The sequence below is a fragment of the Chiloscyllium plagiosum genome, unplaced genomic scaffold, assembly GCF_037043375.1.
Source record: "Chiloscyllium plagiosum isolate Xiang-an unplaced genomic scaffold, Cpla_swu_hap1 HiC_scaffold_32, whole genome shotgun sequence".
Lineage (NCBI taxonomy): Eukaryota > Metazoa > Chordata > Chondrichthyes > Orectolobiformes > Hemiscylliidae > Chiloscyllium > Chiloscyllium plagiosum.
This window is the reverse complement of record NW_028270170.1, coordinates 32,390,995-32,404,827: the sequence shown is the minus strand read 5'-3', so window position 1 is coordinate 32,404,827 and position 13,833 is coordinate 32,390,995. Positions and strand designations below refer to the sequence as shown.

The following is a 13,833-nucleotide window of genomic DNA, read 5'->3' as shown; positions in this document are numbered from 1 at the left end:
TACTCTGACCAATAAACGAAAGCATACTAAACGCCGCCTTCACTATCCTATCTACCTGTGACTCCACTTTCAAGAAGCTATGAACCTGCATTCCAAGGTCTCTTTGTTCAGCAACACTCTCTAAGACCTTACTATTAAATGTATACGTCCTGCTAAGATTTGCTTCAACCCCACCTTAGCTCATGGGTGCTAACATCTTACAGCTTAAAGCTTCCAGACGAAAGGGGTAGCCATGGGCACCCGCATGGGCCCCGGCTATGCCTGTCCCTTTGGCTACATAGCACAGTCCATCTTCCGTAGTTACACCAGCACCACTCCCCACCTCTTCCTCCGCCACATTGATGACTGCACCGGCACCACCTCATGCTCCCGCAAGGAGGGTGAGCAGTTCATCAGCTTCACCAACACATTCCACCCCGACGTTAAATTCACCTGGACCATCTCTGATACCTCCCTCCCCTTCCTGGACCTCTCCATCTCCATCAATGACGACCGACTTAACACTTGACATCTTTTACAAACCCACCGACTCCCACAGCTACCTGGATTACACCTCTTCCTGCCCTACCTCCTGCCAAAATGCTATCCCGTATTCCCAATTCCTCCGCCTCCACCATATCTGCTCCCAGGACGACCAGTTCCACCCAGAACACACCAGACAGCCGCCTCCTTTAAAGACTGTAATTCCCTTCCCTCGTGGTTGAAGAGTCCCTCTAACGCATCTCATCCACGTCCTGCACCTCTGCCGTCAAACCTCACCTCCAACTGCAACAAGGACATAGCCTCTCCGGACCTCACCCTCCACCCTACCAACCTCCCCATAAACCACGTCATCCGCTAACATTTCCGCCACCTCCAAACTGACCCCACCACCAAGGATATATTTCCCTCTCCACCCCTTTTCTGCTTTCCACAAAGACTATTCCCTCTGTGACTACCTGGTCACGTCTATGGCCCCCAAAACCCACCCTCCCCTCCTGGCACCTTCCCCTGCCACTGCAGGAATTGCAAAACCTCCACACCTTCCCCCCCCCCCCTCACCTCCATCCAAGGCCCCAAAGAGTCTTCCATATCCATCAAAGTTTCACCTACACATCCACCAATGTCATTTATTGTATCCATCGCTCTGGCTGCGGTCTCCTTTACATTGGGGAGACTGGACGCCTTCTTGCAGAGCGCTTTAGGTAACATCTCCGGGACACACGCACAAATCAACCCAACCACCCAGTGGCCGAACATTTCAACACCCCCTCCCACTCTGTTGAGGGCATGCAGGTCCTGGGCCGCCTCCACTGCCACTCCCTCACCATCTGACGCCTGAAGGAAGAACGCCTCATCTTCCACCTCCTGAACACTTGAACCCCAGGGCATTAATATGGACTTCACCAGTTTCCTCATTTACCCTCCCCTCACCTTACCCCAGTTCCAATTTGCCAGCTCAGCACCATCCTCATGATCTGTCCTACCTGCCAATCTTCCTTCCCACCTATCTGCTCCACCCACCTCTCTGACCTATCACCTTCATCCCACCTCCATACACCTATATGACCCTTAGCTACCTTCTCCCCAGCCCCAACCTCCCTCCCATTTATCTCTCCATCCCAGAGCTCCTTGCCTCATTCCTGATGAAGAGCATTTGCCCAAAACGTTGATTTTCCTACTCCTTGGATGCTGTCTGATCTGCTTTTCCAGCACCACTCTAATCTAGACACCTAAATCTTCCCAGCCTATGATGTATATAATCCAACAAAGTTGTGCGCAGTTGTTACTATCGACTTCATTCTCTACCAACTGCATGAAAAGCTGAAGTCTTGGCAATTTAATAAAAATATATTGGTTCAAAATCTTGAAAGTAATAGAAGATAAGTAAAAGGAAGTACGATAATTTCACACACTTGAAGTAGCCTGGAAGCATCTGCATTTCACTACAACTCACAAAAACACTAGAATCTTCTGGCCCCTCTTGCTGCAATGACTTTACCACATTATGCTATAATGCGTCCCTGACTTCTTGTCACAGAAACATTTCAGACCACCTTGTCAGCCACTTGCACCATGATGAGATCCTGGTACAAACACCATCTGCACTGTAAATTTTTGTATGTGTCTTTCCTCAAATGGAGTGTTGTCCAAGCACATCCTTCTGCTACTTCAAGTTTGTACAGGAACAATTTGTCAGATAGCTGATTAGCTACAGTTATTGTATGCCTCAAGATGTAGAGAACCAGTTACACTCAAATCAGAAAATACTCAAGTCATACCTTTATTGAGGTAGTTTGTCAAATATATTAAAGGAAAGTTTTTTTTATTTTCCTACATTTGATCAAAGTAAGCAGGTGTTTTCAGCTGTTAAAAGTGAATACAATTAAAATTTCCAGAGTTCTCCTTGAAATAATGCTAAAACTGTGAAGTTGATTATAAAAGCATTTAAATTGTAATCTTCCACTTTCCTCCCTGAACCCTCTTCTCTCAAAGGATAACGAAGCAAATGTTAAATTCCATGGGTAATATACTTCCCAGTCAGCTATTTGCAGGCTATTTGACTGCATAATTCATTTCCAGTTGAACTTGATCCTATTGATGTGCTCAAATTCTTCTTGATCTCTCTTTCTCCTCTCTACTCTGCCGCCCACCTGACCCCCAATTGGCACAAGCAAACTTTCTTTAGGCATTGGTTTTAAAATTTGAAAATGGCCTGTGCTGCCATTTCAAGGATTCCACTTGGAGTTAGGTATTAGAATGCCATCCATGGGTGGGGAGGAGGAGGCTGCAAGGTGTGACTGATAGGAAGGAGGAGGCTGCTGCAAGAGGGACGGGTGCGTACCCGGAATTAGAGATTTTGAACATATCTAGCAACTCAAAACTTGATTTCAAGCCATCTTCAAGATGCAACCCAGCACTTACCAAGATAACTTCAACAGCAGTTTCCAAACCCATGACCTCCACCCCTGAGAAGGACAAAGGGAATGGATGAAAGGGAACATCACCACCTCCAAATTCCCTTTCAAGTCTGTTACCATTATGCCTTGGAACTATATCTATGTTCCTTCAGCATTGCTGGATCACAATCCTGGAATTCCTTCCTGACAGCACTCTGGGTGGCCCTAGAATCCAAGTACTACAGCAGTTAAAGAAGGCAGCTTGCCACTACCTTCTGTAGGACAATTAGAGATGAACAATGAACATTGTCCAGGCAGTGGTGTCTAGATCCGTAAATGAACCAAAAAAAGAAAAAAACGGTGGTTATTTTTGATTGTGGAACAGGGAATGATTTTGGCAGATAAGGCCAGAACCTAATGGGGCTTTTCTTTTAAATTAACCAACCTAATCTGGCAGTTCTTTACCATAACCATTCACTCTGTGTTCCCTGGGCTTGAGGGACTGACACAAAAGAAAATAGAATTCAGATGGGGTGAGTGACAGAGGAAAGTGTAGCTGGAGGTTGATGCATAGATGTGTTCAGAAATTTCCTTATCTGTGATTGTGACTATGGGAATACTGAGCCCATGAGAGTTGGCATGATGAAGAGAGTGAATATGGGTCGTATAGTATTCAGGTTATGGAGGATAGAAAAGCAGTTAAGTCAACAGAGAGAAAACAGGATGAATTGAGATTTAAATCACAAAAGTGTGCAGCATCATTTAGTGTCACTAGTGCGGGAGAAAAGCAATGAAGAAATCTCATTGAAAATTTTGTAGAACTTTGGGTGAATAGTAAGGAACATGGATTTCAAATTTGAGACAAAAGGAGAAGACAACTAGGAGGGATGCTGAAATGAATAGAAAGGAAATAAGGTGTGTTTTAGTGGTGAGAACTTAATTGTTACCAGTTATGGCAACTGGTGAGTGGTCGAAGTGGGGAGTGAGGTTTCCTTGAGAAGGAATGTGTTTTCACTTTTCAACCAGATTTCTATCAAGGACATTTACTGTCCTGAAACATTGCTCTGATGTTTGTAACTAATCTGTTTTTCAGATGCAGATCAGCAGGGGAAAACGATTACTTGAAACGGTGATCAAGAATAATGTAAGAAACATTTTACAACACAGAGGTGAACCCCTCTGTTATTTAAACTCAAACACCCAGAAAAGCACACCTTGCCTTGTAATCTGTTAAAATATGAGTCACAAGGAACTCCCAAATTCCACTACTTAAAGAAAATAATGTCAATTTATTTTTTTAACTCTAAAAGGGAACATTACACAACAACTATTCATAACTCTAAGCACCCTCCCTTCTCTTGACTGCTTATTATCTGCCTCCAACTCTATAACAATATACTGTTCCAATGAGACACTTATTAAAATTATATCAAATTAATTTCAAAAGCACACAGCCACTATTGTCTTCTGTGTCTTCTGGCTGAGGATCTCCCTGCATTGTCGTCTTTCTTTTACTGCGATTATGTTTCACATGAGAAGGTTCTTTCGATAGAGAGTGTTTCCTAATTTCTCAGAGAGCAAAATGTCCCTGTGTTTCTTTCTCAATGGCAATTGCTCTCTCTCCAATTTTCAAAATGTCTGCATCTTTGTACCCCCAATATCGGATTGTCTCATTGATTCGATGATGGCAAAACAATAAATTCAAACTCGATTGGATTTTAGTATCCAGGGCATAATTTAAACTGGTTAAATTTGAATTGTTGTCAAAACAGCAACCAAAACTCAGATATCAATTTCACAGTCAAATGTTGCATTTTCAATTTTCCAGTGTACTCGCGGACTGCCATCTAGTCATATACACAGGTGCTTGTAAGCTCTTCAGTTCAGAACAGCATTCACTATCTCTTCAAGATATAGTACGTGCCTTCAACTTCGTTAACACCTCCCCCCTTAAGAAAAAATGAACCATCATAATGAAAAGATGTCTTCATTTTTTTTCTAATTTTTAACCCCATTACAATGAAATGCATAGGTTATTAATTTGTTATACTTTTCATATTAATTTCTGCACACGCTTATGACATTGGAATTTGTCCAACCTTATCTATACTTTTTCCTTTAAATCCAAGATAATGCTATCACATTTTTATGACCCACAACATGTACAATTTGTAAATTAAAAGTCTGTAATATAACTCTCCAACGAAATAGTCTTATGTTTTTTTCTTTAAATCTTTGCAAGAATGTAAGAGGATTGTGGTCCCTGTATACAACAGTCTCTGACACATTATCCATCACATAAACGTTAAAATGTTGTAAAGCTCAGACCAAACTCAATAATTCTTTTTCGATAGTAGCGTATTTTCTCTGATGGGTGTTGGATTTCTTTGAAAAGTAGCCAATTGGCCATGCAATTCCATAATCATCCTCCTGTAGCAGTATAGTTCCAACTCCTATATCGCTAGCAGTGATTGCAACTTTGAAGGGTTTCAAAACATTTGGTGTCGCTAAAACTGGTGCAATCGTTAATACTGCTTTTAAATTCTTAAATACCTTCTGTCCATCAAGATTTTGTGTTCTTCTTTAGTAAATCTGATAGTGGTGCCACCATGTTGCTGAGTTTGGAACAAGCTTCAGGTGGAATCCATTTCATCCCAAAATCAAAGCACCTTTTTCTTTGAAGATGGTCATGGAAATTCCTCTATGGTCTTTGTCTTCGCGTTCCTTGGGGTCAACCTTCCATGACCAATGTTATGTCCCAAGAACATAATCTCTGCCTTCACAAATTCTGTTTTCTTTTAATTTATTACCAGTTTTGTTTCTTGTAATCATTCAAATTTCTCTGCCAACTGTACCAAGAGATCTTTCCATGACTTGCTAAAAATCACTACATCATCCAGATAAATGGTACAATGTGTTAATCCGGCCACAGCTCTGAGAGTCTTTGGAATGTGGCTGATGCATTCTTCATTCCTAAGGACATCAGTTTGAATTAATGCAGCCCATTTGGGGTTACAAACGCTTTTGCTTTCTCTGATACTGTGTGGTTATTGGCAGAGAAAGTAAGTCCAACTTGGTGATAGAAGTGGCTTGTTCAACTTTTTATATACAGTCCTCCAATCTTGGTATTGGATAGCAGTGCGTTTTTGTTACGCTGTTGACCTTCTAATAGTCAACACAAAATCATTGAGTCCCGACAGATTTGGGAACTAACACTATCGCGAACCCCACTCACTGACTCGGTTCGATAATATCTTCATTGAGCATCACATCCATTTCCTTCTGGGCCTGTGTGGTTTTGAGAGGAGTAAGTCTATAGGGGTGGTGTTTTATCAAAACAGAATTCCCTACTTCCACCTCCTGCACGATAGTATTAGTCCTCCCCATCTTATTCCTGCATATGTCCTCATTCTGCTGCAACAAACCTTTCAACTTCGTTCTGTGGTACTGAGACAGAGCTCACTAACCTATCCCACTCCTCAAAGACTTCCTCATTATTTAATGTATTTGGAGGCACATCAAAAGCCATGGCATCTGGATTTGATTCCTCACTCTGCAGTGCAGTAACTAACACCTGATTTTCCAGTTCCCTGCCTGTATTATAGTAAGGTTTCAACATTTTCACATGACATACAGTTTTTTTCTATCTGCATCTTAACCAGATAGTTTACCTAAGTCAACTTTTCCTCGATTTGATAGGGACCACTAAATCTGGCTTTGAAGGGATCTCCTATTACTGGTAACAATGCCAATACATCATCCCCATGGGAAAACGTCTGAATTTTAGAGTTTTTATCTGCCACCTGCTTCATTCTATGCTGTGCCATCTTCATGTGCTGTTTAGCTAACTCACCTACCCGATTTAATCACATCCTCAACTCCGATACATAATCCAAATGTGAGATCTCCAACTTCAGTCCGATCAATTTTTCTTTAATTAATTTCAAAGACCCTCTCACTTTATGTTCGTATGTTAACTCAAAGGGAGTAAACTGAGTAGATTCGTTTGGGGCATCTCTAATGGCAAACAATGCGAATGGGATACCTTTATCCCAATCATTTGTATAATCCTGACAGTACACTCTTAATATTGTCTTCAGAATCTGATGCCATCTTTCCAGGGCTCCCTGGGATTCAGGATGGTACACACTGGATTTAAAGTGCTGCATGCCTAAGCTATCCATGTCTTCCTTAAACAGCCTAGCAGTAAAGCCTTTAGTCTGACTGAATTTCTCTGGGTAGCCCATACCATGTAAAGAAAGCTACCAACTCCTCCTCCACCCTTCTTGCCTTAATACTTCGTAGTGGAATTGCCTCTGGAAATCTGGTAAATACATCCATTATGGTTAGTAAGTACTGGTTCTCACTTTTAGACCTACGCAATCAATGATAACCTGCATGAAAAGTTCTTCGAATGTGGGAATTGGCAACAAAAGTGCTGGTTTTATGACAGCCTGTGGCTTACCTACCATTTGGCACATATGACATGTACAGCAAAATTTAACCACATCCTTGTGCAGTCCAGGCCAATAGAAGTGCTTTTGTACCTTACCCTGAGTCTTCCTCACACTTAGATTACCTCCTACAGGTAATTTATAACCCATAACACTACCTGGCTCTATGCTACCGGCAGCACAATCTGGTGCACTTCCACCCATTTCTACTCTGCACTTCTCTTCTAACCTGCTGTGGTCTCTGTTTTTGTCTTAGGATTCTACCTTTAAGATGATAACCCTCAGGAACACATTCTGATTCCATTTCTGAGCATGCATCAATAAAATATATATATATATCTTTCATTGTCTTGTCTTTTTCCGTTGTAAGTTCATTAGCCTTTCAGGGCTAAGCACTTTTTTGCCTGACCTTCTGCCTGATCCTCTACCTGTTCAGGTTTTTCCTGCAGCATTACATCAAACAGTGTGTCAGCTAACTGAACCTCAACTACTTTGTCCTTCTGTTTAGGTTTTGCTTGTTGCTGTGACATATGACAGTGGGATCTTGTTACTATAGAGTTTGGAAAAACTCCAGGGTATTTTTCTTTTTATTCCTCAGTTCCCTGGTCTTCCTTTAGCTTCTCCACAACAAGGGGTGTCACTCCCACCTTGGATCCTGTTAAATCATTCCCAACAACAAACTGTATTCCTGGAACTGACACTTGTCAATCACTTCCACTGTTACTGCCCCAGTCTTGATTGGCTCTCCAATCTGATCTTACACAGGGGAATGCTAAATTTGTGTCTATTCCACAAATTACCATTCTCTTGGATAACATGTCAGAAAGAGTGCATATGCATTCCTCTTTTACGATTTGAGACTGATTAGCTCCTGTATCTCTCAAAATTTTAACTTTCCTTTCTCCCTGTTTTCTTGAGTAAACTTTATCCACAGATGAAGTTTTCATAGAAATCAAGCACTAACTCAGTACCCAGCCCCTGCCCCAGCTGTGCACATTACTGCAGCTCCTTGATTTTTCTTGGGGTTTCCTTTACTACTTTCACTAATTCCACTGGCTTAGCCTCTTCTACCACATCTTTTCCCACAGTGCCTTTCTTCAACGACCAGTACTGTGATCTTGTGTCCCACCTTCTGGCAGTGCAAACACCTGAGGCCTTTCACCTCCATTCCACCCTCTTGGGTTTCTTTTTTAACCTTTGGTAAACAATTACCAGTGTGCTCTACACTTTGTTTTGTAGTGTAAAATCTCCCCTTCTTCCAATTTCTATCATTCAAGGATGAAATTCTTGCCGGAAGCTACATTTTGCCTTATGCACCAGTGCATATTCATTTGCCATCTCTGCTGTTTTTCTTGCGTTTTGAACTTTATTCATCGACATGAATTTGTATCATCTCTAGAAACTCCTCCAGCAGAATAATTTCTCTTAGAGCTTCATAGGCCTTATCTATTTTTAAGGTCCGTACCCATTGATCAAAATGACTATATTCAATTCTTTCAAACTCAACATAAGTCTGACCTGGTTTCTTCTTTATGTTTCTGAACCACTGTTTATATGCTTCTGGTACCAATTCATAAGCACTCAAAATAGCCTTTTTGACATCTACATAATCTCTTGACCTCTCCTCTGATAGCACTGCAAATACCTCACTAGCTTCACCTACCAGCTTAGTCAGAACAAGCATTACGTACAAGTTCTCTGGTCCTTCTATCTGTCTAGCCAATTTTTCAAATGGAATAAAGATGACTTCAAAATGTGGCAATGTTTTAACTTTTTTTAAAATCACTACCTTCTCTCTTCATCTCCATCCTGTTATCTTGACTTTCCTGACTAATTCACAATTTCTGAAGTTCAAATTCTCTCTCTCTTCATTTTCTCTCTCTTTTTTGCTCAGCCAAGAACCTTCTCTCCTTTTCTTTATCGTTAACTCCATGTGCTTCAATTGCAGTTGAAGATTTTCTAACTCTTGTACTTGTCTGTTTCTCTGGTACATCTAAGTGCTTGACCAACTCCATTACAAGTTCAGCTTTCCTTTTGTCCTTCGTTTGGAATTGGGTTTAACTATTTGCTAATTCTAACAGGATATCCTTTCTCTGACCTTCTAAACTTTCCAGGCAAATTTGGGAAGCATCTTCAAAACCCAGAACCTCTTTAGCAATGTTAAGAGCCATATCCCTCACTTTTGTTTTTAATTTCACCAACCACAAGTAACTGAAATCAAACAAATTATCTCACCTATGTTTTATTTAAAGATCTAGGACACTAATCGGCAAGTGTTTAAATCTGCTGAGACCTTTTGTACCCCACATCTCTTAAAATCTGTCAAGTCTCAGACTGGATCTGTCTCAACCTGTCCAAATCTCAGACCTGAGCCCCTAAACTATTACAGCATTGAGGTGAACCCCTCTGTGAATTAAACCCAAACACCCAGAAAAGCTCACCTTGCCTCTTAATCTGTTAAAATATGAGTCACAAAGAACTCCCAAATTCCGCTATTTAAAGAAAATAATAGCAATTTTTTTTTAAAACTCTAAAAGGGAACATTATACAACTATTCACAACTCTAAGAACCCCCCCTTTCACTTAGCTGCTTAGTGTCTGCCTCCAACTCTATAACAATATGCTGTTCCAAGAAAACGTTTATTAAAATTACATCAACACAATTTCAAAACCACGCAGCTGCTGTTGTCTTCTGTGTCTTTCTTCTTGTGGCTGAGGATCTCCCTGCGAGTACGTCTCATATGAAAAGGTACCTTTTGATAGAGAGCATTTTCTAATTTCTCAGAGAGCATGTTAGCTGTCTCTGTTACTTTCTGAATGGCAGTTGCTCTCTTCAATTTTCAAAATGTCTGCATTTTTATACCCCCAACATTGGAATGTCTCATTTGGTTCGATGATGGCAAAACAATAAATTCAAACTCGATTGGGTTTTAGCAACCGGGGAACAATTTAAACTGATTAAATTTGAATTGTTGTCAAAACAGCAACCAGAACTCAGGTTTCCATTTCACAGCCAAACATTACATATATTCAATTTTCTAGTTCACTCTGCAGCTGTCATCTAGTCATATACACTGTTGCTTGTAAGCTCTCAGTTCAGAACAACATTCGCGCTCTCTTCAAGGTATAGTATGCCTTAAACTTCATAACAAACTGTTTTGTGAACATTTATTACATTGATAAAACTGGATAGTGGAATGCTTCCCTGTAATCCACAAAATCTGATGTGGCTTGACAGATGAGTTGTGGTATCAAGCATTGTAAAAGGAAAGTCCCAAACTTCAATCACTGGTCAGTTGAGTTTGCTGATCTCAGTTGGTTTTGCATATAGATGAAATGTTTGGGCTTTGGGGATACAAAAGACAAACATCAGCCACGTTCCCTCCATATTTATTATCTAGCAACTCTATATGGTGTTAATAAGGCTGTAGCACTGCATGGAAGCTTCTACATAATGAGGACCCACCTAAATAGTGTTGATTCAGTGAATCTAATAGACCTCGAACATCTACTGTATTTAGGCTCCTTGTTCACTGCTTGGGTGGATATATCCTTGGATATGATTGTAGCAGCTTCTTGTCCAAAGTTCTTGTCACCTTCTAGTGTGTACTGTCTGGTACATCTCTCTTTGACTATAGATCTTTTGATAAAATTACATTTTTTCACTGCTACCCGCACATAAATTCCTCAAGATATCTTATCTGATGATCTAGAGCTTTTGCTTTGTTTTTCCCACTGTTTATTTCTCTTTTGTTGTTTCATAATTTTAAGATGTCCACAGTAAATGCCATTTAAAGATATAATGGAAAAGTTAAACTACTGAATTAAGGAGGGATCCCAACAAGGTATTTTTACAAAAATGATATGAAGTAACTGCAAATTATTTTTTTGAATCCAAATAAGGAAAATAGAACTAAATTATGAAACTGAATGAAAAATAAGTTTAAAAAAGTTTTTTTCTTAGGTTCAGTAAAATGTTTGTGATCTGCCTAATAGTGGTTAAACATTAAAACTTCTAAAAAAAAAAATGAATGCAAAAGTCAAACATTTTGAGCATTCGAGAGAAAAACTTCATTTGGCTAACCGGTCTTAACAGTTTTGTGTCGAAGTTATATTTTTACAATTATAATAATGTGTACAAAAATAGAACATTTTTGTCTTTTCACAGAATTACTCTGAAGTAAATCAATTTTTAATTTAATGTAAATGATTTAAAAATAAGTCTTGCTAATAAACTAGCTAAATTATTGTAGCAGATATAGTTTATTCTATCAAATAGCAAATGTTTACTCATATTAATGTAACTTTTAAAAGCAGAAGTGGAAAAGCAACACTGCAAAATGTCCTCTAATTCTTTCTTTCTTTTTGACAGGAATGTGGTGGTAGTAACAGTATTTTGGTCAACGCACGTTCCTGGGGAGTGAAAATCCTACATCTTGATGGTATCCTTTCTAATTGTGTATGCATATTTGTATTATCATAACAATATTAAAGATATCATTAAATACATTTGTATTTTAATATTTAATATGATTATTAATTTGAATTTTTAAAAAATCATTTATGGGATGTGGGTGCTGCTGATTGGCCAGCATTTATTGCCTGCCCCTAATTGCCTTTGAGAAAATAGGGTGAGCTTCCTTCTTGAACTGCTGCAATCCACCTGCTGAGGTCTGACCCACAATGCCAACTGGGGAGGGAATTCCAGGATTTTGACCCAGGAACGGTGATATATTTCCAAAACAGGATGGTGAGTGGCTGAGGGGAATTTGAGGTGATGGTGTTCCCATGTATCTGAACTATTTACAAATTGCACGACTGTGCATGTTAATCTGTAGTAGCTTAAAGCTACCACTGTGTGGCAAATGCAGTGTGTGTATTTGTCTTAACATGAAGTTTGAAAAAAAAGCCTGAATTACAAAACCGATGCAATAGCTACTACAACCTAGAATGTTAGCAAAATAGTCTATCCTTGGGGGAAAGAAACCTACAATTTGTCAACTAAAAAAAATGTTTTCTGGCTTTGTTGAAATTCCAACATAATTTTTGTAATAGTATAGTCACTCATGGGATGAGCTTTCTTCCTTTACTTAATTTAAATGCACCCTTATAGAGTATGCATATTTTGCAAGCTTCTTTTTTACTTTTTATTTCTAGGATATTGGCACTTCTAGCAAAGTTAATATTAGTTGCTGTCCCTACTTGCCCTTAAGAAAAGGGTGATGAGTTACCTTTTGAGCTGTTGTAGTTGATCTAATGGAAATTCTTCTTACAATATTATTGAGCAAGGAATTCCAGGCTTTCTTTTTAACTCAGCAACTATGATGGAATGGAAATGAGATATATGTTCAGGTATGTGCTCTAGAGGCTAATTTGAGTGATAGTGTGCCATTTTGTTACCCCTCTAGGTGGGGAGCGATTGTAGATACTGAGATGCTTTTACCTAACTGTAAAGTTTTCATAAATAGCTGGTATAATTCAGTTTTTTAAATAAAAAAAAGCCCTTTAATTATCAATCATTATATACAATTAGATAAAGTTTCCAATAAACAGCATCCCAATTTTCAGTTAAGAATTCTTTATACCATTTTAATTCATTTCCATCCATTTTGTTATTTTTAACCAATACTCGTACCCACAGTTAAAGTCCCTCTCTATCAAATGCCTCCTTCATGAGCAATGCCACAGAAAGTTCACAACCTACAGAAAAATGTTTTTTTTCATGAATTATATGTACTCTGACAACTGTTAAAAATCTTTATTACCATCTCTCAAAAAATGCCTTTAAACCTTAACTACTGCCAAGATTTACTGGAACATTTTGAAAAAAGAGGTGTTAAATTACTACATGCCAATAGGAAAATTGAGGTGTGTTTTGCATGTGTACATATGTTTTATATCTGAAGTATCTGATCAGCCTGTGGTTCAACTAATAAAGGTTAGAACAGCAATTTTGAGAGCTCTGAACAAAGGTATCACGCTCTGCCATTTATGGATTTTTTTGTGTGTTCATTAGCTTCAATAAAGCAATCAACATTTTAAGGAGATATCTCTAAAGTGCCAAAATGCTGGCCTGGTAAATCTTTGTTTTAAAGATCCACAATTTCCGATTTTACTCTATAAACTGTTGCTACTGTGTTAATCAGTGTAACAACTGCAGTGTTAGAACTGTTAGTAATTGTTTTCATAGCCCAGGTTTACTGCATGAACATCATACCTGCTTTTACGAGTGAGTAAAACTGAAGTAACCTCAGACATCTTAAATATGCCCAATTAAACATGAAAATCTTTAAATTCGAGTCTACAGCTCACTTTTATTCTTTGCTGATGGCATCTACACAGAACTCACTGTAATGCTGTGAACAGGCTAATTACTCACTGTTCTTGCTCTAAAGGCAGCTATGAATGTTGGGGCTTGTACAATCAGGCGTGGCTGAGTTTTTAATAGCGTAGTAAATGAACCTGATACAATCCTGTAGAATGATTTAAATGTAATTAGT

The 13,833-nt window shown here is 39.2% G+C and overlaps 1 protein-coding gene across 2 annotated transcripts in view; it reads left to right on the top strand.

The window, feature by feature from the left end:
* The window catches only part of LOC122539973 (uncharacterized), a 49,800-nt gene that overhangs the window by 18,568 nt on the left and 17,399 nt on the right, over positions 1–13,833 (top strand). For both annotated transcript variants that reach the window (XM_043675220.2, XM_043675218.2), the window contains exons 4-6: positions 3,973–4,023; positions 11,706–11,775; positions 13,140–13,201. In XM_043675220.2, coding sequence (XP_043531155.2) covers positions 3,973–4,023; positions 11,706–11,775; positions 13,140–13,201 — 183 coding nt within the window. The remainder of the gene's footprint in view (positions 1–3,972; positions 4,024–11,705; positions 11,776–13,139; positions 13,202–13,833) is intronic.